This window comes from Ochotona princeps, chromosome 24, assembly GCF_030435755.1.
Source record: "Ochotona princeps isolate mOchPri1 chromosome 24, mOchPri1.hap1, whole genome shotgun sequence".
Taxonomy (NCBI): Eukaryota; Metazoa; Chordata; class Mammalia; order Lagomorpha; family Ochotonidae; genus Ochotona; species Ochotona princeps.
Genome location: NC_080855.1, coordinates 16,297,037 through 16,323,349, shown reverse-complemented (window position 1 = coordinate 16,323,349; position 26,313 = coordinate 16,297,037). Strand labels below are relative to the sequence as shown.

General features: G+C 41.9%; 1 protein-coding gene across 1 annotated transcript in view; it reads right to left on the bottom strand.

Annotated features, from left to right (window-relative positions):
- MRTFB (myocardin related transcription factor B) overlaps positions 1 to 24,344 on the bottom strand; it is a 90,411-nt gene extending 66,067 nt beyond the window's left edge. Inside the window, exon 1 of the mRNA XM_012927508.2 lies at positions 24,106 to 24,344. Coding sequence (XP_012782962.2) covers positions 24,106 to 24,259 — 154 coding nt within the window. The 5' untranslated portion in view covers positions 24,260 to 24,344. The remainder of the gene's footprint in view (positions 1 to 24,105) is intronic.
- Positions 24,345 to 26,313: the final 1,969 nt, after the last annotated feature.

Genomic DNA, 26,313 nt, shown 5'->3' with positions numbered 1-26,313 from the left:
GTTACCTTGTCCAGCTACAGACTTTTCAAGAGGTGAAAACACAGATATTTCGCCTAGGCAATATGGCTTCAGGTTGCTATCATTAGCCTACGGGTTCCGTGAGAGAAGTAAGACGCATGCCCAAAGACATCCATGTATATAATGAATTAACTTCTGACATAAGCTACATCATCTTTGGGAGAACTGAGAAAACACATTCCAACCACATTTCCAGGGTAAACTTCTCGGGGCCTGGGCTGAGCACAGCTGCTGCTTCTACCTGCTGCTCCATGCTCTCTCAGCACTTGCCGAGATACTCTCTACGTTTCTGAGATCCGTTCGTAACTTCTGTGAGCTTTGAGAGCTCCAATGGCACTTCGTTCACTTTTTCATTTCTACGAGATCTAGTCCAGTGTCCCAATCATTTTCGCATGGTCAAGCTTTTCTCTAAGTTCTTACATTTAGTTGTCCAGGATAAACACCTTCCTTACAATAACTTACCAACCACGATTATCTTCCATGTATTCTCTTGGTGTGTCTGACAAGCATTTGCAAACCAAGTTTGTTTAGGTGTAATTTAGAGAGTACGGTACATCTATCTAAAGTACATACACGTTTGAGTTTTGATGGAGGAATAGCCTGTGAAACTTCACTCACATTCAAATACAAGACATTTTCATTATTTCTACAAGCTTTCCTTTGTCGCTTCGCTCTACCTAACTCGGGTAATCACTGACCCACTTTCTATTGCTACATATTAGCTTGGCTTTTCTAACGTTCCAAGCAGATAGGAACTGCAGGATGTAGAATTCTTGCTTCAAGGCTTCAAGTCAGCATGAGCTGTTCAGATTCACCCACGTGGCTGCATTCATCCATACTTATTTCTTTTCTGTCACTAATAATTCATTCGATGACTACATCACACTTGGCTTATCCATTCATTTCTAGATAAACGTTTATTTCCCAGTTGTGAACCAGGAAGAGTAAAGTCATATATAAATCAAGAACAGCCAATTATACTTGCGACTATGTACAAAGATTTGGTCACACAGAAGGCATATGATCAGGTTTTGCAAAAACTGTGCTTTCTCCAACTGAACTTCATGGTTAGTTTTATTGTAACAGCCAAACACAACAAACACTCATGCATTCACAACTGAGCCAATAAAAAACAATTTGTCTTGTTCACACCAGGGGCTACTACTCAGCAATAAAGAAGAATTAAATTTAACAACATGGATGAAATCTAAACCTTAGAAATAGCTAAGCAGCAGAACTGTCCTAAAGGCTCACAGCACATCAGTGGGTCAGTAAATAACCCCTTAAACATCCCAAGTTGAAAAACACAAACCTGCCCACCCTCTAAATAAATCCCACCAGTAATAACTGATATTTACGGCATGATTTAACAAGTGAATGACAGGCCTACGGGATTCTGGTGAGCTGATATGTTACATATCACGCAGGCGAAGGGACAGTGATCCTGAAAGCAAAAAATTGTAGAATTCAATAAAAACAACTATTGTATGACAAAAGAGAAGAGAACATTTTTAATGCTGAAAGCCTTCAACAATAATGGAAATATTAACAACCATGACAGAACAATCCATCTGCACTCCCAGTAAAAGCCAGAAAAAGTAGATGAAAAATAAGGCCAGAGTAGTGTGATTCACTAAGAGATCCTACCAATACACATTGGACTTCATACTTTGATGCCTGAAGATACATCACAAATATACATGGAATACTCTCAGAAAACAATAACAAACTGTGTCACAAAGAAACCTTCAGTAAATTCTATAAAACAAAATACATGGCTAACATACTGTCCTCAATGTAACGTGTCTGGAAATTAATAAAAACAAAAACCTAAAAAGCAATAGTTCCATGGAATACCCATTTTCTATTAACTCATGGTACACATGGACAGCACAAACTAAAACAGAATTTCTAGAAAAAGACTATTTTCTATAGAACTTCTGGCAAACATTCAAGCAATGACCAGAGAAAAATTCAAATCCTTAAATAATCATTTCAACACAAATATAACTATAAGAACTATGACAAACGTGGGACACTGTCTAGAGCCTACCTTTCATATAAATCAGGTCCTGGACGGATGGCAGGCACAGAATGGAGCAGCAAACATATTCGCAAAAGTAATTCATGAAATTAGCCAAATATTAAAACACACTCATACACACACACAAATTTATTCATTTAAGAGACCTAACTCAAGTCAGATAAATTCAAACACACAGACACATCATTAGCCTTTGGATATACCAATCATAATACAGTAATAGAGAAAATTGTATTCATAGCAAAGAGAGAGAGATGGAAGATAAAAACTACAGAAATGCATATGCATATGCTGAAAACCCAAAAGCAGGCTTGAGCAAAAGAGAAACAATGTTTGTTCTTGGACAAGATAATATTATATAGATACCAGTTTTCGCTAATTCACAAACTTAATAAAATCTTCCCTAAAACAAGCTGACACCTAAGAATCATCAACACAGAAAAGCAAGCCCTGGGAGAGATGGGGGAAGTCTTGCCAGTTAAAAATAAACTCCCACAGGGCTGGGGAGGGACTGTGGGCCGGTGGGGGGAAGGGAGGGTCATCCAGGTGAGTGCTCAGAATCCGGAGGGAATCTCCTTCTAACTGTGACTCAACAGGCAAATGCCACAGGAGACAATTTGAGTACTAATAGGGCTAATAACCTCAACATTCCAGTAACTTCAAAAACTGCCAAGTTCCAAAACGTGACAGTGCCATGCGCAGATAAACCACTCAGCACAAAAGATTCTGGAATAGTCCTTAAGCATATGAAAATATCCTCCTTGTTACAATCACAGAAATTCAAAGTGTCAAATGGTAAAAATGTCTGACCACATATTCTGTTGCTGGGGGTGGGGAGGGAGCCTCACACAGCTGGCTGTGCCCTGATCCAAACCCTACAAGAGGAACATGACGAGGTCTAACAAAACTGCACAGACCCAGCAACCTCCATCTCTACGACTGACCTGAAGGCTGTGACATCAGCATTATGAAAAGACAGAACCATTTGCCAAGTGGCTTGTGACTGCGAAGTACAGGAAACCAGCTAAAAGCCTACACAGAGAACAGCCCCGGGGCTTTGACACAGCCATACAATGAAGCTCAACACAGCTGTAAAGAAAAGTGCAGGGGCTCGGCAGCGTGGCCTAGTGGCTAAGGTCCTCGCCTTGATCCCATATGGCTGCTGGTTCTAATCCCGGCAGCTCCACTTCCTCTCTGTCTCTCCTCCTCTCAGTATTTCTGACTTTGTAATAAAAAATAAAATAAATCTAAAAAAAAAAAAAAAAAAAAAAAGAAAAGTGCAGAAAATCTCCAGGAACTGACCTGAGGAGCTAGTTTTCAGGGTGTGTAAAGTGAACAAAGGCAAACTGCAGAACAGTATCAATGTTACTCTTTCATAATAAAGGAGAAGCAGCACACTCATAGCTGCTTGTTTGTGAGAGACAAAAACAAAAGCTTTAATGAGATATACTCTACAAACCATAAAGTCCATGTACTTACAAACTGTGGATAACAGGAACCAGGTTCTTACCACCAGAGAAGGGAACTACAAATACGAGAAGGGGTAATGCTAAAATGATAAGGAACCCTGTGATTCAGCAGTGGAAGTGGAGCTACCAGGAAGGGTGTCTGGTTCCTAACACACACAGACAGAAGCAGACGTGTGTATCTGTATGGATTCTCTGTTTCTTTCCACCAAGCCCATCTAGAAGCAATGAATACAACTAGTTCCCAGCTCTTGGTTTATAAACACTTTACCAAAGGAACCAGACCTTCTTGGACAGATGATGATCCAGGCTTGCAGTGGGAAATATGTTGTCCAGAAGCCAGAAAAGTGCTCCAAGGGGTGGACCAAGAGTTGCCAAGAGTTACCGACTTGGCAGACCCAGGGACCCATCTTCAAGAAGCTATCACAGGCAAATCCAAGTAAGAACAGCATCGGATTATAACCCACTGACTCCATTATTTCATGCTGATCTCAAAGTGGAGGGAGGAAGAGAAGGTTTTCAAAAGCAAAATATCAGGAGCCCGGTACAATAGCCTAGTGGCTAAAGTGCTTGCCTTGCGCGTGCCGGGATCCCATATGGGCGCCGGTTCATGTCCCCATGGTCAAGCATCTCATCTAGCTCCCTGCCTGTGGCCTGGGAAAGTAGTCAAGGATAGCTCAAAGACTTGGACCCTGCACACACGTGGGAGACCAGGAAGAGGCTCCTGGCTCTGGATTAGCTCAGCACCGGCCATTGTGGCCTCTTGGGGAGTGAATCAGTGGATAGAGGATCTTCCTCTCTGTCTCTCCTCTGTGTATCTGACTTTCCAATAAAAATAAATAAATCTTAAAAAAAGTAGAATGTCAGGACAATTTATTATAATAAATGAATGATGAGACTAGAAAATCACCACTCAGCAAGTACCTGTGCAAGTGATTTAGATGAGAATTAGCAGCAGCTGCTAAAACTACTTGGCGAGAGCTGGTGAGTAGCACCAAAATATTCCCTTGTAAAATACTTACTGTACTTTTCTGCTACCTCAACCTAGTGACCAAAGTTGGTTATGACCAGCCATGTGTCAGGCTGACATTCTGTGCCTCCTGATCCAACACACACTGAGTGGGTACCACGTCACTTCTGGAGCTTTCTGGAGCTGAAGCGTATCCTCATCGACCCCAAGGAATCAACAGGCCAGCCCAAACCAAGGATCACTCCATAAATAAACGGCCTCTGACAAGAGGAGTAGGTCACCTTATTCTTGGTAATTTTTTTTAAAGATTTATTCAGTTTATTACAAAGTCAGATATACACAGAGGAGGAGAGACAGAGAAGATCTTCCATCCGATGTTTCACTCCCCAAGTTAGCCGCAACGGGCCGGTGCGTGCCGATCCGGAGCCGGGAACCAGGAACCTCTTCCGGGTCTCCCACACGGGTGCAGGGTCCCAAAGCACTGGGCCATCCTCGACTGCTTTCCCAGGCCACAAGCAGGGAGCTGGACAGGAAGTGGAGCTGCCGGGATTAGAACCGGCGCCCATATGGGATCCCGGGGAGTTCAAGGCGAGGACTTCAGCTGCTAGGCCCTATTCTTGGTAATTTTTAAGTAAGACTGACGTATAACCTTGGAAGTTGTGGTTCTATCTTGCAAAGAAAGCAAATGTTATCACAACCTCTTCCTTTAAACTCACTTTGGCCTCCTGTGCTGGGCCCTGTTCTTGCTAGAACATACAAGAATATGGTCTGGGAACACCTCAGACAAAGTTTCTCTTGGGATCTCCCCAACTGAACTGCCAGACTCAGAACCCTAACCATGAAAAGACAGAGGACAGAACAAGTCAATCAACCACCTCAGCCATATGTTGGCAGTGAAAAACTGGGCAAACAGAGACTCTAAGATGGAGTATGTCAATCAGTGGATTCTTCAGCAACCTCATCATGCTTGGAGTAGTAGCAAGACTGGCAGCAATTCATAACTGTTGAACTATAAAAACCACTTGAGCAAGACCCTCAGAGCATGCCCCACATCAGGGACCTGGGGTGGGTGGGAGACTGGGTGGGGCTTCTCCCTTAACATTCCCCTTTACCCCAGATACATGAAGGAAACAATGTGGAAATAATAGTCTTACCCACGAAAAAAAAAGTCATTCTGTCCTCATCCTTGTTTTCAACTCTGGTAAAGGAGAAATAAGCAAATGGTTGCAGCTGCAGGAAAACCGTATTTTTACATCATTTCCAGCAAAACACTCAGAGAAGCCTAAATCACAAAAAACAGCATATGAAAAACATGGAATGCAAAAAAATGTTCTCTATAACCAAGTATGTAAAAACAGAAAATATAGACAAATCCAGGCTTAGCACCGCCAGCCAAGGTTGTTAACCATTCCATGGCTTTCCATGACAGCCCAGCAAACACTCTGAACCGGCCAGCTGGGCGGGCAGGAGAAGTGTTTGAAGTGACTGAATGCAATGTTGTAGGTGGGCAGCAAGAAGGGGAGAGGGAAGGACAGTGAGCGCGTATACAAGGAGAGAGAACAAGGGCTGGCAGGGGCTGTGCGAGGCTGGAGTGTGTTAACGGTACTGCAATCTGTGGGCTGTCTGGCCTCTGGCCTCAAAGCAGACCAGAATCCCTTGAGGAGCTGCTGACCAGGGTGGCATGTCCACCCGAGAGAGCGGTGTGGTGCCTGTGCACAGCGCAGGAGCAATAGGTAGGAGAGGAACAGACCAGCTGGCAGCTGGCCACAATGGAGGAGCTTGAAGCAGCCACAGGGCACTTTCCTGCGGCTTCTCAGATCACCATCAGCCTTCATCAAGTCTTTGCGGCACACAGGAATCCCCACTGTAATCAATCAGGTGACCGGATGTCATCTATTGCTACTATTTCTGTTTCACTGGGAAGAGTACACATCTGAAGTGCTTTAGAATTACAGTAGGTCTTCCTCTCTGGAAAAGTGAATCCTCTGGTTTCAATATTCAAGGCTACCTAGCTATCCTGACCCAGAAATCACGACTTGAAAACAAATACAAACATTGCCCCGCTCTGCCAATCAAAAGGGTGGAAACAGACACCCAACCAACAGTGAGCATGCCGAGCCCCAGATCTGGTTTTCAAACGAGGGCCAAACAGAAATGATAAGCTCCATGATCAGGCCAGTGCACTATAAAGTGATGCTGAAATTTTGTGTTCTGGAAGTGGAGAAGCACACACACAAAAAAATTTTTTAAAGGAATGGGTCAAAGTTACATAAAACCTTGAAACAGATCAGAGTGTCTGGAGCTAGGATTATTTGTACAACAAAAATGACAACAGTACCGGAGAGTATCAATCCAATTTTTAAAAATAAAGTATATGTGGGTCTATGGTGAGAAATACTTCCCTTTTCAGAAGAATACCAACTAATAGACGAGGAATAGCAAATTAAAAACCATCATTATGCAAGTATTGTTAAAATAATTTACTTAGGCCAGTATTGACCTTCAAACTGTGAAGGCAAGATAGTGGGGGAAATAAAACAGTCCTAAAACTCAAGGCACTACCCTATATATTAATGAAACCAGCATAGGAGAGAGCTATCCGTACCCCTATGTTAACAGCAGCTCAGTTTGCAATAGCTATGCTGCGGAAACAACAGATGCCCATTAACAGATGACTGGATTAAGATGATGTGGCCTACCTGCCCATGACCTGAGGCACAGCTTGCAGCCATATGTGCACAACAGTGACCTGTGACATGACTGGAGGATCTAAAGGGATAGATGCGCCTTCTAGCCAATTCTAGTGTCATTGCTGCGTGGGAGGACTGTCAGGACCACCCTTTGCCTAGGCTGTAAGTTGTGTTGGCTTTACAATAAACAGACAAGTCCCATCGGGTTGTCCCCACTGGTGGTGCGGCCAAACACCGTCATCTCATCCCCTGAGTGGCCTTGGGGTCTGCTGGCAGGAAGTCCCCTAGAGAACACTCACCATGTGCTGGTGCTCCCTAATGCAGGGTTAATCCTCCCTAGTGGAGGGTTAATCTTTTGACTAATATGAAGTCAAAAGAAAGAAGAAAAGAGGAGATGGGGTGGGGAATGCAGGCAGGTGGAGGGGTAGAGGAACTGTGAGGAACTTTCTAAATCTGCATTGCAATATGTGAAAATTTTCCACCTATATAAATAAATATATTTTTTTAAAAAAAAAGAACAGGCAAAAAGATTGCTACATGAGTAGAGGAAATTAGAAGAGGAAAATGCCCATTTATATTTTTCCATAGAAAAGGTACAAATGATTCATAGAACTAGTAAAAGTAGACTTTTATTTTAGTCTTTAAATGTCAAACACTTAATTATAAAATAAATTGCCATAACAGGGTAACTTATATTTAAGCTCACAATTTAACTGGCAAATCTGAAAACATATGTGCCTAAAAAGTTGAAAAGAAGAAAATGACTATCTGAACGCCTTTCCACTAAAGTTAAAATGGCTTCATTCCCTGAGTCAAGTACATCCCAAGGGACTGGGCTAGAACGAATGGACACCATGACCTCGATTACAGTTTATGTTCTGAACTGCCCAGGTGTGTGGCTGAGAAGTAATTCTTCCAAGCACAAGATAACACTTTATTCAGTTTCTGAGAAGAGAGAATATACTGTGAAAAGATAATCTTGAAGACATCAATAAATTTGTCTTAATTCATATCAATAGCCATCTGAATAACTATACAGCATCCACTGTACACATGCTGGTTGGCTGAACTAAGACAGAATGTAATCTGATGGGTTCCGTTTAGTATATGGGTAACTACAAAATATCTTCAACCTTCCATGGACCTTCTGATGCAAAAAGTAAATTGTTACTAACTTTTAGCTATAAAAATTACATCTATAACTTTTTGTAATTGCTTTCTTTGCATAAATTAAAATCCATATCGTATCTTAAAGAAACTTTCATCTTAGTTTTCTAAATAAAACTAATCTTTCCATTATAGTGGTACTTTTCATTACATATAGGTACTTATCAACATATATAGGCAGTTTTACTGCCAATCTCTTAATTTCTTACAAGCTGGGTGATCTTGATTATGGAATCTTTCTGATCTTCAGAGGTTTTATAGGTCTATTAAAATGGCAACAATCAGAGTTCACCTAACTGGTGCAATGCCTTTGCCTAATTGGGGAGGAAGCCCTTTCTCTGCTCTAAGTTGGCTATTCACTAGCTGGCTCTAGGCCTACGGTACAGGCAACGAGGAAGGACAGGCAGAAACAGCCGGCGACACCCAACACAGCACCTTGTTTGTAGATAGCTCTAAAAACATCTGTGTTGACTGGCTATGTCACCTAAGGGAGTGAGAAGTGTTTTTGTGAGGAGACACAAAGTAAGAAAGTCAAAATACAAGTGACAGGCGATTTCATTTACATGATTAAAGTCCCTATAAAAAGCAGAGCAGGGAAACACCACCTTATAAAATGTGTTATCTGTACCAGTACATCTAAGCCACATTACAATAATTGTTTTCCAAACATTTTGGCTAACAAAATGAAAATATATATTAAATTCGTTTGCTAAAACTCAAATATGACACATTCTAAAGTATATACCAATAACCTTAATTTTCAAAAATGTAATCAGTCTTTTTACTTCTATTGACTGAGTGGTATTTTATTCACTTGGCTTCCACGTGTACTGTTAGCAAGTCTTGTGGACCCAATGGGAGAGCCTGACGGGAAAACACCTCCCAGGCCAGAGTGACACAGGAGCCTCACACGCTGTTTCTGCTGCCAGAGACTGCTGCGCTTCATCTCCTAACTCCCTATTCTGACTACTCGCAACTGAGACGGCCCACACTCTCACACAGGCAGCGAAGAGTGGCCCTGTGGACCAAGGCAGGAATCGAACCACTGGGCCCGGGACAAAGTAGGAAGTAGACACTTCAGGAGGTCAGACTATGAGACCTTAACCCAAGTATTCCTACAATTAGGCTGATACATGCCATCCCAGCACATCCATACCAATGTAAAGTCTGTAAAGCTCTGAGAAGCAAAAAGGCACCACAGTGTAGTAGCATAAGCCTGCACCTGCAGCACCACCATCCTACACAGGCAGCACTGGTTCATGTCCTGGCTGCTCCATTCCCTGCCCAGCTCCCTGCTTATGGCCTGGGGAAGCAGAGGAGGATGGTTCAAGTTTTTGGGCCCATGCACCACATGGGAGACCCAGAAGAAGCTTTTCACTTCAGATTGGCTCAGTTCTGGCCATTGTGGCTGATTGGGGAGAGAACCAGCAGATGGAAGATCTCTTTATCTGTCATTTCTTCTCTCTGTAACTCTTTCAAATAGAAATAAAATCTGTTAAAAATGGAAGAATCACAATCTATGAAATGTGAAGGAGACGGAATTCAACATTTACATGGCTTTGAAGCAGAACCCCCCTAACATCACAGGCTATCAAACCTTTCTGCTACTGCCCATCATGTGACATTTAAAAAAAAGTGTATCACACACACGGAGCAAGAAACAGAGTGTGTGAACGCACACTGCCAGAGTGTCTTGTGACTTCACGGCAGGACACTTCTCCCCAGCTCTCAAGCTTTCCTCTGCTTACAGGCAGAGGCCCAGAGGCAGGGGCCAACCACTCACAATGAATCCACAATCGTCTTTGCTGCTTTTCCAGTTAATATAACCTAGTCAGTAAACACGAGAAGAAAAATACAATGTTTGGTTACCTCAAACAAAATCCAACTGCTGAGGTCCAGAGATTTAAATTATTTTCCATTATTTCTGTAAGCACAACATAACCATCAGCTCTTTATTCATGAAAAGATGGCTGCCAACCAGTGTGGCATTCCCTCCCTGAGGTATTAGTGGAAGCTGCTTTAGTCAACTGAATGGCCACGTCCCTTGCTCCAAGGAGCCCACGGCATCTTCCGTCCATTCTGTGTCAGTGAGGACAGTGCAAGGTGTTTCCGTGAATCTGGCCATGGCTGTCAGCCTCAGTCCTGCACCCCAATTCAGCTTCATCAATTCGTTCACCAAAACACATGGAGTGGCAAGGTCTGCCTGTTTGGCTGCATCCAAAACTAAGATGGCTTTGCTAGCACAGTTTGGTCAGAGGACGAGGCTACATGTCTCCAGAGAGGAGGCTTGTTCCAGGGCAAAAACACAGCCCTTGGGTTTCTAATTCTAGACTCTCATTTCTTGGACTCAACCTCCTGCCAAAGCAACTAGAAAACTGGACAAAATACATGGAACAACGGCTTTCACCAACTGGGGACAGTTCATGTCCCTGGGTGCAGACCATGGCCTCTAAAGGAAGGGAAACACAAGAGCCCAACCATTGCCCTGACTTTAATATACCTCGGGGTACAAGGAGGATCCCAAGGCTGGTTCTCGGGTTGCTGCGCTAAGGACATGAAGATGCTGCAGGGCAGATTTCTGAAAAGGAGCACCTGTGCTAAGAAAGAATCCCAGGAATTAGCCTCCAGACCGGGCGCGGGTCTCTTGGGGCTAAGAACTAAACCACATGTAAACAGTGAGACCAGGAAAGGCTGGGCAAGCAATGACCAGTGACGTAATTCCCAGAGTGCATACCACGCCGGGGGAATGTGTGCCATGAATGCATTCTCCCTGAGGACTCGCCCTCAGCAGATTTCCAAGAGCTCAGCTCCCCCTAGTCCAAGCATCACCCCCAGGATGAATGCTGACCTGGATCTTTTCTGACAGAATTAAAGATAGGCCGAGAAGGGGATCCCAAATAACTTAACCACACAACAACTGCCCAAAGCCTGAAGTTCTAAAGGGAGAAAATAAATCTAGACATTGAGCAGTGTTAACGACAATGTTAGATCCAATAAAAATCTCTAACCTACTTACCAAGAAGCAGGAAAGTACGACTCTCTTAACAGGAGAAAAATTGGTCAGTAACACAGGCCCAAGAAGGAAAGAAATTAAAAAAAAAAACAGATCTATAATCAATTGTTACAATCACTTAGAATTTAAAAGCAAATATGAGAAATGGACACAGCAAAAATGAGCGAAATGGAAAGTCTAGAGGTAAAAGAACAATGTCTAAGATAAATATTTTATTAAATGACAAATTAAGAGCATATTAGACCTGCATTTGGAGAAAGGCATTGAACACTTGGACAAAAGATGTACAAATAAGATATTGTGAAAACAAAAGCAGATTAATTCTAAAAACGGCAAGAAATGAGTAACCAAGGCAGTGTGGACAAACTGGACAATTAAAACATGCAGCAAGCTGAATACTCAGCTGTGGTAGGCAGCCACTCGGACCGAGTGACCCTGCCTGCCAGTATTCACCGCCTTGCAGTGCTCTTCCCTTCACTCAGCTGCTTCCAGCCAACAGACTAACAGCAGGCAGTGCTGAGGAGGCTTTATTAAAGATGTTCACATTTGCTCTGCTAGCACACTTCCTTCCTACCAGCTTCAATAAAATCAGCTGCCACGTTGGGGAACTCAGGGTGGCCCCTAGCCAACAGCCAGCAAGGACTGAATCTAAGAACAATGCAAACAAGCTTGAAGGGGATCCTTTCAAACGAAACCTTCAGAAGAAACCCAGCCCTGGCTAACACCCTAGCTGCGGGCCCTCAGAGCAGGGGTGTGCAGACAAGCCATGCCTGAATTCCTGACCCACAGAAACTGAGAAGTCAGATAACCTGATCTATTTAGCTGTGGAATTTGTAGCACAGTAATGCATACAGTATGTCAGATGTAACAATAATTACCTTAAGCCTAAGTGATATAACCATCACCGTTAGGAGATTCAACCATATTGGTTGGTTATGTATATGCTGTACATAACCAACTGCGGATATAATGATACACATGGGGTAAAACTTAAAAGCATAGGAAAAATACCCTGGGTAACGCTAACCCAAGAACTTAGAGGAGCATTGATATCAAACTACTGAGACCTCAGGAGAAGGATCACCACCAAGGATTCAGGGAAAGCTCACAAAAGAACACCTAACCGAACTTCCAGAAGACATGAAACAACAACACTGAAGGAAAAACAAATTCACAAGGGTGGTACAGACCTATTTTTGACAATCCTCTGGGAGTCGGAGGTGGTGGTAAGTGGAGAGAAAATCAGTAAGGATGTAAAAATACTCAACTTAAACCAACTGGATCTAACGATTATGGAACAGGCACCTTCTAGAGTAAGCAGCAGTACATCTGGGGATGTGATTGCCCACAGACTTTGTCTATAATCCTGTGGGACAGTGATTTTTTTTCTATTTTTTACTTGGATTTGCTTCTTTAGAGGTATGTGATTATAAAATTAAAAGAAAAAAAGCAAAGGAAGCAGGAGGGAAATTCATACATATATACGGGGGAGTCACAAAAATGTTAATTGGAAACAGATATCATGAAAACACCATGCATATAGATTTCAATTTTTTTGCAGCAAAATAAACTTATTTTTCATTCCAAATTCCACAAATCTTTGAAGGATCCTAGTGCTTGGATAACCAAATGAAACCCCAACTTTGAGAAGTTCTAGGATTCTTGCTTCTGTTGAAGGCTGACAGCTCCCAACAATCCGTCAGCTATGCTACCTCTAAATACAAATAAAAAAGTACACAGTCAGGCCACCAGAGATTTCACTAGCTCATCAGCAAACAGTAGCCAAACAAACCCATTTCCCCTTGAAAAACTGAAGAGCGCAACAGGTATAGACAGAAAAATCTGTTAGGAAACACATTAAAGAAGCAACAGTTTCTCATATTGTTCAAATATCATCATTATTCTTGGCTTGAGAAAAATGACAACACACACTTTTAAAAACATTTTATTTATATTTTAAACACTCAAGAGTCACACAATTCTTCAATACATTCAATAACCAATTCAATAACCATTTGTAACTAATAAGTAAGCATTTTGTTATCTGTTTTTTTTTTTTCTTTTTTTTTTCACTAAACCAAGGAGACTTAAGATGTCCCAGGTTTCTGGCAGGCTATTAGAATATAATAAAATGAGCTTTATTTGCATTACTAATTTTAAGGGGCTTGACTGAGATCCCAAATCAACTTGCTTGTTTCTATCTCATTTTAAAACTCATTCCAAATGTATTACATTCCTAGAACAGAATCAGACCCGAAATAAGTTTTTGATTGTACAGAATTCAGATTTACTGGTTAAAACCTGTAGATTCATAGAAGGCATTGACTCAGTGGAAAGAAACAAGAAAGAAACAAAGCACACATAACTCCCCATCAAGCGGGGCCCTTTCCCGTGTGGACTGCTGTTCCCTGCTGTTGACTGCTGTTCCCTGCTGTTCCCTGCTGGATTGTACTTGCTACTCAACAGGCTTCAGATGGGACCTCTGTGAAGCTACTCAGAGTTAAAGGCAACTCGAACCCAAACAAGCTAATTATCCATTTCCTCAAGAGCGCCAGGCTCCCAATCTCTTGGGTTCCACTTTATTTATTTTTAGCACTGCACTCCTTTTTTGAAATAAATAATACACAGTAGCATTTAGACTAGTTGAAAAATAATTATAGCACTGCCCCAACTCCATGACCTCAAATCGCATCTTGAACAACGCCATTACACCAACATTTCACAGAATTTTTCTAGAACACTAGAACTGTTTTCACACATTTCACACATTTCTGAAACAATTTACACACATGTTTTAAGATATGTATGTTTCTTAAAAGAATCTGAATTTAACAGACTTCCTCATTAAATGTTGGGCTAATGAGAAAAAAGAGGTGATTATGAAATAAGATTTCCTAGAATCAAACAGAAAGTTAGATGACAACTCAGAACAAGAAATCTTTTCAAAATTACTAAAAATTATTTTATTGCTTCAAAATATTAAAAGTCTTCCATATAGCATGTATAATTTACATCAAATACCTTAAAAGAGTTTCAGCAACTACATCAACTGATCTCTTCAGGACAAGTACTTAAGGAGAAAAATCTGTAGATCAACCCTCGATGACAGAGGATTTGTTTAGGGGTTTACCAGATGGAATGACCCTGCTGGAATGCCTTCCAGAAGCCTGTGAAAATGTCAGAATGGCGTCTGTGTTGGAGGTCACAGTCCCTAGAGAGCTCTGAGTTTCAGCCCGTTTGTCTTTTCACATGCTTTAGTATTTGAAAATCCTTCCTTGCAGACACTGACTGATGCCCAGGGAATGTGCAGATTGTGGGAACTGGCAGTGCCCACGAGGGACGAGCTTGATGGGAAATCCGTGCCTACTGCGTCTGCCCTCTTGGTGCTCACTGGGTAAGCTGCTCTTCAGGTGCTATGAAGGTTTGTGACAAAACATTAAGCAACTGCATATCGATTTGACTTCTTTAAACAGAAACCATTGCAGAAAAATGGGAGTAAAAGTTAGGACTACTGAAACACCAGGTTGTAAAACATCATAGCAGAAACCCTGAAAAGCTATATTCACTTAGTACGAACTGAAATACTGCAGTCAAAAAACCATGCATATTAGTAACAGTGAAGAACCTAACCATATGTGCGTATTATTCAGTCGGCCTAACTTACTCTTAGCTAACCCACACAGAAAACCAGCGGAGCACTGAGAGTCATATGATCCTCATTTGGGAGATGAGGAAACTGAGGAAAAGAGATGGCAATAATGTGTTCAAATCTGCAGAGCTAGCAGTAACGTCGCCAGAATCTGGACTCAAGGCGGTTCCAGGTTGGTGCTTTAACTGCATGTGGGCTGCCTCTTTCCACGGCACTTTTAGGGCAAACACGCAACATTGTGTAACCAGAGCACGTACCAATTAGATAGGGTGTGCCAGCCACTTTCAATACTTCATTTCACTTAGTCCTCCCAAGAGCCTATGGGGGTGCATCTAAGATTATCACTACCTGAACATGAGCCGCAGTCCTTGGGCGGCCTGATGGAATACAGCTAATGCAGTGGAGTAAGATCTGCCAGACTTGACCATGTGACTTTCTCAAAACTAACATCTTCATCTGTCATCTGAAGAATCTTCAAGACTGATTTTCCCTATATGTAACGGGGGAATGATTAATTCTAAAGATCTATAGATACCAGCAATTTTTATGAGGGCATCCTACATTTTGATTTGTCTTCATTATACTATTGGCATAACATCTAAGAATTATGTCAGGGTAAGAATTATCAATGCTTATTCAGTAAGTGCTGCTCACAGTGGTCATTTCTACTAATGGTTAAGATGCCCACATCCCACAACAAAGGTCCTGGGTTTAATTCCTGGCTCTTGGCTTCCAGCTTTGGCTCTGCCTGAGCCCACGTCATTGTGGAAATCAGCAGGTGAAGTAATGGACAGTAACTCTGTCTTATCTCTTTCCCTGACCCTCAGATAAAAAGTTAAAATAAAAGAATATCTGTTTGATAACAGTAACAACAGTAATGAAATACTCTAGCATCCAGTTTCTGGCTTTGGCATAACCCAGTCCCGGCTGTTCGGGGCATTAATGGAGTGAACCAGCAGATGCAAGTCTGTGCTCTCTGGCTTTCTCTTGCATCCATTCGTATTCATTCATTCTCATTCTCTCTCTCTCTCTCTCTCGCTCTCGCTCTCGCTCTCGCTCTGCCTTTCAGATAAAAAGAAATATACTTTTTTTACAGCATCAGAATTTCATCTCTTAACACTTTGGGAGAGCCGAGTATTCTGATGTGGCAAATTTTCCTTTCTAAACAACGTGCTGGTGGTTTGCTAGAGCCGTCTCCAATCCCCATTCTTAACTGCAGCTCTGTCAGAGAAGGGCTTCTGCTTTGCAGCTATGAATCTCACATCTGGGGAGTGCTCACATCCTAAAACTGGTCAGTTTTTTAACTTAGCCCACAAGAACCAAAGGCAAGTTGTGAATCAGCCTTTTCGCTTTTCTTTGTTAAACATAGAGGTTACATATCAAAAGTTTCTTGATGAAAAGATACTTGACTATTAGCATTTTGTTCACGACAACAGCAACATAAAAGACCAAAGACCATGAAAACTTGAATTAAAAAAAAAAAGCTGAAACACTGCCTTTTAGTATAGTCTGATACTACTAAAAATATTAACACATACCTGCCAACTCCTAAAAACTATGGAAAAGTACATGCTGTATAGTCTCAGACATTATTTCTGAGGAAGACATAAATTATGCCAATTTCTCATTCCTTTCAAATACAGGGGAAAGTCTGATTAATGGAGAGAGCTGGCATATATGTTTAACAACACAGCCATGAGGAATGTGTTCAACAGCAACATGACTGACCCACATCTATGGAGCTATCTTCAGTTCTTTGTTTCTGCTGCCCAATGAATAGCGCAAGGCAAAAGTGATGAGGTCTCAGAACACATGATGTAATGAGGAAGGGCAGCCAGGAGAAAGACACATGGGCTGGAAGCTACCATGCGCAGACTGCGATGGGCACACTGGGACACAGAGCGCTGCTCAGACTTACCCACACCCACGGCCTGAGTCAGCAGAGGAGGCTGCAGTCCTGACTCCCCAAAGACTACACTTCCTGTTAATGACAGGGCAGCAGGTGAGCGCAGGACAGCCAACAGCACAGATTTCAAGGAGTCATGCAAACATCAGCTAACAACATTTGCTAGTTAGTCTGGGTGAGTAATTCATCACCAAGCCAAAGACGAAGTTTCAATATGTTTGCTGTTCTATTACATTTGTCTCACTGCTTTCTGTGAGAATGGTAGGTTATTACTGATGCCTTAAGAAGTAAGCTAAAACCACACAGGAAGAAAACAACCCAGGGTCACCTTTCCCCAATATACTCTATATACTTTGCAGGTTCTTTCTGAGGGATGAAGGAGAACAGATGGCCAGTATCTTTTGTCTTCTATTTAAAACTTTATTTGCCAGAACAGGTCTTTGTGGTTGGGTTAGGTGGCTTACTCCTTACGAAGCAAGATTCGACTGATCCCAGTCTCGTGAACACAGATAATCCATATAAGAAATAGTTGTTCCCATGGCTCCAGTAACTAGAGAAATCTTGTTTTAAAAAAAAACCCTCAAGGCAAGAATCTTTGTGCATTTAAAATGATGTAGTCTCATTGCTGGTCTAAACAGATAATGACTAATTGTGTTTTAAGTCTTATTTTTAATAAATGTCAAGTATCCACAGGGCATTTCTACATGAGGACACAATTCAGTGTCAGCTAAAAATGGGAGAATGTCAACGCATACACAGATCTTGTCCTCCCTTCTATATACACACACCACTTGGGGTGCTCAGCAACGCATGCAGCAAACCAAACCCCAGCAACAATGAAGTTAACTATGTAAGAACCCCAGAGTTGAAAAAGAGACAGTGGATGGAGTTACAGGTGCTTATTTACATTTTGAAACTAAATATTATCAATAGTAAGCTCAATGAAGGTCACTACGGAATAAAGCACCTCATCCTTAACAAAGTCACACAGTTTTGCATTAGTTCAAATAACAACAGTACGAACTGCTGCAAGTCCCAAAGATCAATTTTTTTAAAAGCATTTAAAATTTGACCAAGAAAATAATACTCAAGTTTATTTCCCTTTTTAGTCTATATTATCTAACTCCTGAAAGAAATTATTAAAGTCTATCAAAATCTTTATGTCCTTCAGATTTTAAATACAGTGCTGGCAAAGCTAATTCCGATAACCTTGCAGAAAATCTTCCATCCCTGTTACCTCCAGTTACAACCAAGAACAAGAATCCCCCTGATTCGTTTCTTGTTCAGCACATATTTAGTTTCTTCCCATTTAAGACACTGTGAGAATTTTCCATCATCCCAGAGAAAAACAAACATTTTCACCCCACCATCTCCTTCAGCCACAGTAGCTTTGGTGTGGATTTGTATAAGGAACAGAGTTGTGTCAAAGTTCAATGCTTACCACCTTTGTGCATTTCTAAACAACTGAACTGACAGTAAACCTAACATGTTAATGAGGAGTGGAGAGAAGCTCTCAAAGTAAAACCCACGGAAAAGATTGTCTGTGAACATAATGCCCCTTATTTTCTGTGTGTAAGGCAAGTAGCTCCCTTTGGCTGGGTTCCATGGCTAGGCAAAGTTCTTCTGAGTGCAGATACTGTGATCGCAAGCCCCAGACCACAACTACAGCAGCTGACGATAACCCAAATGTAACTGAAGAAAACCAGCCCCCTCATCCTTTCTGAAGCCATGCCCTTCCCTGCTTGAGGAGGCATCTGAGCTTTTCCAACTTGGGGTTGTGACAGAGCCCCCACGACTCCCAGTGCTGACCATTTGAAGGTATGTTAATAGGAAAACAGAAAGATGGATCTAATACGTGGGAAAAACCATTCTGAACTGAAGCCCCACCTCCCTGCGCTCCACCTGTACTGTGCTGTGGAAAAGGCAGGTGGTTTGTTTCTGTCTACTTGTGAAGGGCTCACTGGCTGGGGGAAGTGAGCTGCTTAAAGGGCTGCTTTCCTTTTCCGTTTCAGGTGCCACCAGCTCTAGGATTGCTTTAGCTATACCCAGAAACATCTTTACTCAACATCTTTAACATGTCCTCTAGGAGTGGGAATAACTTGCCATTCTAACTGTGACTATCAGTATAAATATTAATTAAAAATAAGAGACATTCCTAGAATCACTCCTTAAATGCCGTCACTTTTCTTGTAAAATTTAATTAAGGGGAGCACTGTGGCACAGCACATTAATCCAAAGCTGCAGTGTCAGCCTCCCATATGGGCACTGGTTTAAGTCCCAGAGATTTCACTTCCAATCCAGCTCCCTGCTAATCAACTTGCGAGAGCAGCACAGGATGGCCTAAGTCCTTGGGCACCTGTACCACATGGGACACGAGGAAGAAGCTATTCCTGGCCTTGGCCTACCCATCCCCGACCAATGTGGTCATTTGAGGAATGAAACAGCAGATAGAAGAGCCCTCATTCTCTCCTCTCTAATTATGAATTTCCAATAAATAAATATCTTAAACAATGTTTATTTATAAACTACTAGATGAGGTACACATTAATCCTAAACTGACATATCTCCATTAGTTATTAGGAATAATAAAGTAAAATTACCCCCCAAAATCTGAATTGAACATTTTATAGAATCTAGATAGTTCTCTGTACTGCGCTTTGGAAGGCAACATTGGCAGTCTCACTATGATGACTGAAACATTGAATTAAGAACTGACTCCCCCAACCAACATTCATGAAAAATCAAAGTCTGGAAATTAAGGTTCTTTGATCTATAAATTACTTGAATATACTCTGCTCACTTAACTGAAAAACCCAGGTTTCATGTTTTTTTTTAACATTTTCCTAATTTTTAAGCAACATGCTTTTTTAAAATATGTATATTCTAGGGTCTGGTGCCACGGTGTAGCAGTGGAGCTTCCGATTATGGGCGCTAGCATCCCATGGGAGTACTGGTTTGAGTCCTAGCTGCTCCATCCCAGCTGCTCCACTTCTGATCCAGCTCCCTGCTAAGGGCCATCCTCCAACAGAGGATGACTCAAGCACCCGGGCCTCTGCACCCGTACGGGAGACCTGGAAGAAGCTCCAAGTTCGTGGCTTCAAACCCATCCAGCCATTTGGAGAATGAATCAGCAGACAGAAGATTTCTCTCTTTCTCCTTCTTTCAAATAGAAATAAATAAATCTTTTAAAGAAAAAAGAAAAACATTTACACTCTCTGAAGTATCTAAACTGAGTTAAACGTTTCAATTAATACTGTTATTTGTGTTGAGAACTCTTGAAATTATTCTTTTAGCATTTTTCTAAATACATATTGCTGTCATTTCTTTTTAAAAAATATTTACTCATTCTCTTAGATTTTTATTTGAAAGGCAGAGTCAGAGGGAGAAGAAGCAGAAGTGAGAGCGTGCGCACACATGATTTTCCAACTGCTGATTCACTCCTCAGATGGCCACAATGGTCAGAGCTGGGCCAATCGGTAACCAGGAGCTTCTCTCGGTTTATTTCACATGGATGCAGGGTCCCAGGACTTCAGCCATCCTGGTGCTTTCCCAGGCCATAAGCAGGGAACTAGATGGGAAGTGGAGGTGGGCTGTGCCATAAGCAGAGGCTTGGTACACTATCACACCAGCCCTTCTTTTAGCTTTCAAGAATACAATACATTATTATTAACTGTGAGTCATCACACTATACAACAAATCTCATGAACTTAATCCTCGTATCTGAAACTTTATTTCTTTGATCAACATCTTCTATAACATTTAGGTTTCATGTAAGCTTTTTAACTTCTGAAGAGGGAATTATCTCATATCTGAGTCCTGTTACAGTATCTGAGACTCTCATTTACTGCAACTGAACCAATTGGACTCTTGGAGAAAACACACTGGCTTTAAAATGAACTACATTCAAAGATTGTTTTGGTTTTGTTTTTAAATACAATTCCATAGGATCTGGGACTTTCTCTCCCTCCCCTCAAGCGATTCCCCCCATATTATTAAATATATGGACTTATGACTTATGAAGTGAATAAAAATATTTTAGAGAATGAGGGAGAAAAAATCAAGACATTAATTCTTACCAGGTTATAACCTTAAAACTGAAAGTGCTAAACAATGTTAGAAACATTTTAAAAACTTTTAAAAATAGCAAAGTACTACTTTTTTCTAAAAAAAAAAAGTACTAATAATAGTTTCTTAATTCTGAGAAAATAATTGGGCAGGCAAGGGGCAAGACTTTGAGGGTAGTATGCTTTTCACTATGTTACCCATTACATTCTTTTTTAGATTTATTTTATTTTTTATTGCAAAGTCAGATATGCACAGAGGAGAGACACAGAGGAAGATCCTCCGTCCAACAATCCACTCCCCAAGTGACCGCAACAGCCGGCGGTGCGCCAACCCAAACCCGGGAGCCAGGAGCTCCTCCGGGTCTCACACACGGGTCCAGGGCCCCAAGGTCTGGGCCGTCCTTGACCGCCCTCCCAGGCCACAAGCAGGGAGCTGGATGGGAAGTGGAGCCGCAGAACTAGAACCAGCACCCACATGGGATCCCAGCGCACGCAAGGTGAGGACTTTAGTCGCTAGGCCACCATGCTGGGCCCTACCCATTACATTTTAAACCATGTGCAGATATGGTCTACCAACAAAATGACCTACACTCTACAACAGAACCGCTCTTGTGAAATGTTACAATCAATGCCAAGTTAAACTTGTGTTGCTGATATGACAGAACTGTAGAACAAGGTTTTTAATAAAACAGTCTGTTTTGTGAAAGATACTTATGAGTGAAATATAAAAGTATTAAAGTTAGCTAATCCAGGTATTAAAAAAAAAAAACTGCTGTAAAATTCCAACCAAGGAGACAGGAAGAGATATACCTTGGAAATCAGAGCTAGTTAGATGAGGCATAGGGTTCTACTGGTGAGGAAACCACTGACAACAAGGCTTCAGGTGTAGAGTGAGTGGAGTGTTTTCATGGACTGTGAGAGTACATTAAAGGAATGCCTTCGGGGCTGGTACTGGTGCAACGGGCTAAGTCGCTTGCTTGCGATGCCAGCATGCCACACCAGAGTGCTGGTTCACGCTCTGGCTGCTCTGCTTCCATCCAGCTCCCTGCCAGCACCCTTGGGGAAAGCAGCAAAGAAAGGTCAATCACTGTGGGAGACCCGGCTGGAGGTCCCAGCTCCTGGCTTCGGCCTGACTCAGGCCTGGCTGCTGAGGCCATCTGGGGAGGGCAGCAGCTAACGGCCGGTATCTGCTTTTCTATCGCTTCGGCTTTTGAATAGTCTTTTTTTTTAAGCGATTCTTTTGTATTATTGTATTGCTTTATAAAATGCAACTAAAAAGTCTTAAATGTTACTACTTTATCTCTCCAACAGAATGTAAAGGGAGACTGCGCTATAGCTAGGTTTCATTTATACTCAGGCTTATCTGTGAAACTTTGCAAGAGAATGTGGTGAGCTATAAAGGATGAATAAATGATTGTGAGGAATAAATTCTCGCCCACACATACTTCCCCCCTCTGCTACAGTCATTTCTGTGAGCAGCTGTGTATTCTGATGCTATTCCTCTTCCACTCCTGTTTTCTTCCAGGGAACGACTTCAAATGCTACACTGGTGTACGTGGCCTATGTAAACTGATCACATTTAGTCTGGTTTCAGAAGGGGCAGCTCCTCTCAGCTTCCAGCTAAGGGAGAGGCAGGGTCCTAACCAACAGAAGGCCTTCAGGCCGCCCTCACAGCTCAGCACAGCCTCTGGGAGGCTGCCACAGCACCGCACCCAACATGTTGCTCCAAGCCAAACAAAATGTCCAGGGCTTATGCCCACAACCAGACTCAGACACAAAGTGAAACATCTCATCGCAAGGCAGAACAAGTCAATGCTCAAGACAAGAACTAAGAAATAGCAGTATGTCTGCCATTCTCCAGTCAGGACAGCAATTGAGAAGCACTCAGAATTTAGGAGCAAACTGACCGGGAGCATTCTGAAAGCCAATGATTTCATTTCTTCCTGGCTTTTCAAATGGAAATTAAAAAAATGTATTTGGAAAACCTAAGATTCAAGAGAATACTGGGAAGTGTATAAATCCAGTTGAAACTCTTAATTGTGCACTTCTTAATGTTTGTGCTTTAAATTTTAGCATTAAATTGTAATTGCTTTTTAAGTGTTAAAAGTTGAGTACCGGCCCCACGGCGTGGCCTAGCGGCTAAAGTCCTCGCCTTGAAAGCCCCGGGATCCCATATGGGCGCCGGTTCTAATCCCGGCAGCTCCACTTCCCATCCAGCTCCCTGCTTGTGGCCTGGGAAAGCAGTTGAGGACGGCCCAATGCATTGGGACCCTGCACCCGTGTGGGAGACCCGGAAGAGGTTCCAGGTTCCCGGCTTCGGATCGGCGCACATCGGTCCGTTGTGGCTCACTTGGGGAGTGAAACATCGGATGGAAGATCTTCCTCTCTGTCTCTCCTCCTCTCTGTATATCTGGCTGTAATAAAATGAATAAATCTTATTTTTAATTCATTAATTACATTGTATTATGTAACAGTTTCATCGGTACTTGGATGAATAAATCTTAAAAAAAAAAAAGGTTGAGTACCTATCATTTATTTCCATTTATGTTTCCTAGAAACTTTGGGATGCTGTGTGATCGATGGATATATGCTGAACAGATAAGAGCAGAGAGTTCTCACTTTGCACACAAGGATGAACTAATTCAAGAATGAGAATCTGATGGGTCGACTGGTCTATCTATCTATAAATGCTCAGATTAGAAGTTTCTGCCTTCTTACTGAGCGTTGAGAGCTTAGGTGCTGCCAGTTCTGACGTTAATGTGTGCCACACTGGAGACGCGGGCAGGGGAGAACATGCTCCCCTGGCCCAACTACCTTTTAGCAGTGGCACAGGAAAATGCTTTCCAAGGCCTTTGCAGCAGGAAATCTGTGCTAAGACAGTTAAATCTGAATTTTATTCCCAAAGATACTGACAGGTGAAATAATAACAGAACTAGACAGAAAGCGAAATTCTGCCCATTTCTTAAAACCAGCAGCACCTGTATGGAGGTGTTCTTACTGACAAACTGCATGCTGAATGTAATAGACCAAAAAAAAAATGTATTACCAAAGAGGAGTAAGTAACGCTCAACAGAGACCTTTGACTCAAACTCCGCAGTGCACCTGCTGCAGAACTCACCATTCTTCCTTTCGTTCAGAGGGGGCAGGTGCTGACTGGACTGCAAGGAGAGCTCTTGAAATTCATGAGCCACGGCCTCACTCTGAGGACTTGGAGCAAGATGGGCTAAGGGTCCCAGTTCATCCTCAGGGTCCACGGCCCCTGTGTGATCCATTGTGCTCCAGCCACTGGCGACAGGGAGTGTGAGTTACCTCTGGAACCTGGCCTGTTGAAGAGACTGCCAAAATAAGAATGCATGAGTAGAGAGTATGTTTATTTTTGCCCAATTTGCACAAAAGTATTAAAATGAGCACCAATGTCACTGCTGTGTGGCCATGATCAGTTCACTTGCACCGTGCTGATTTCAGGCTCCTGTCTAATGCTTCCCATTAAAAAAAAACTTAGAAGATAAATCAAAACTGAAAGATATTCGTGTATTTTTTGCACCATAAAATTACACATACAGATATTGTTATTTACGGTTTTAAATGCAAGATGAACTGAGACGACACTTGACTAACACTGATGCAAACAGTCTGGCTTGCAAATCCATCAGAATCCCCACATAAAGTGTAAATCAGTTGGCATCCAATAGCAAGTGGCACTTTGAGCTAATTCACGTGCCAACCTCAAAAAGTTAAAAGGTATATTAATTTTGCTGGGAAAATATTTGAGAACCATGTCAATTTTTTTTCATAAGGCATCTTTCACATAATTTTTGAAGATCCCCTGTCACTCATGACAAAGAAATCAACTTTGAAGTCACTGAAATTTGGCTTGCCACAGCCTCTGTCCATTCTAACACAGAAAACAGTTAGGTACCCAAGACACAACAAAACCCTAAGTCTGTATGAGAGACCCCGGCTCAGGGACTCGACGTGGGCAGCAAGAGAACTGTGAGCGGATGCTGGGAGGACGGTGCTCTGCCAAGATACTGCCTGCTGACGCAGCGGCAATCCGTGGGGCAGTGACTCAGCCATTTGCCTCGTGGCAGACACTCGGGAGGGCTCCCAGTTTTCGACTATTTCAAATAAGTATGGTAGGAACATGTCTGTGTTCATATTTATATGGTTTCAAGTATTCATTTCTCTTTTGCAAATATCAAGGAGTGGAATGGCTGGATGACGCGGCAGCAATGTTTTTATAAAGAGTCCAACTTTTTCAGACGTGCTTGTACCACTGTGCACTTGCACCATCAGGATCTGAGGATCCCACTTATTCCACATCTTTACTAATACTGCATATTGGCAATTTTTTTTTCATTGCAATCGTCTTGATTCACAGCAATCATCTAGTTTTTTTTTTTTTTTTACAAATATTTACATTTAAAACATTTATTTGAAAGGTAGAATGTCAGAGGATAAAAGAGACTGAAATCGCAGATCTATTAGTTCACTCCCCAGATCCTTGCAATGGCTAGTGCTGGGCCAGGCCAACCCAGGAAGCAGGAACTCCCTCTGTGTCTCCTGAGTTAGGGCAGGCGGCCTGAGGACCTCTATTGACACCTGCTGCCTCTGAGGGCGCACATTAGTAAGAAGTGGGTTGAGTCAGGGCTGAAACCCTGAGTCTCACTTCAGCTTAATGATGCCGCACATCTGCTAGTGTTTATTAGCCACCTTCTGTCTTCTCAGCTCTAAGTATCTGATCAAATGTTCTGCTCTTTTCTAAAATTAACTACTTTGTTTCCTTCTTAGTTTCAATAGTTTTTTTAAATTTTCTGAACACACATGTTTTATCAGATATGTGATTTACAAATATTTCCTCCCAGCCTCTGGCTTAATTATTTTATGCTCTTAACAGGGCTTTGTGAAGAGCAAATACCTTTAATTTGATAAGGTACAATTCATCAGTTTTCCATTTGATGAATTTTTGTTTTTGTTGTAGCTACTAATTCTTTGATTAGTTCAAGGTCACAAAGTTTATAACCCATGGCTTTTTCTAGATACAGTGTTACGCTGTAATTTTAAATTTATGATCCATTTTGAGTCAAATTTTGTATAGGCAATAAGATTTGAATCTATGTCCACCCCCCACCAGGATATAAATAGCCAATTCTAGCATCATTTTTTTGGAAAAGATTATCTTCCTTTGTTTATACTTTTGTGGAAAGTCAAGTAGCACGGATTCGTGTACATCTAGTTCTTGACTTTCTATTTAGTTCCCCAAAACAAATAAGCTGAAATACAGTGTGTAAACTCTTCCCCAGGTTTCTGGCTGATTCATGAACTA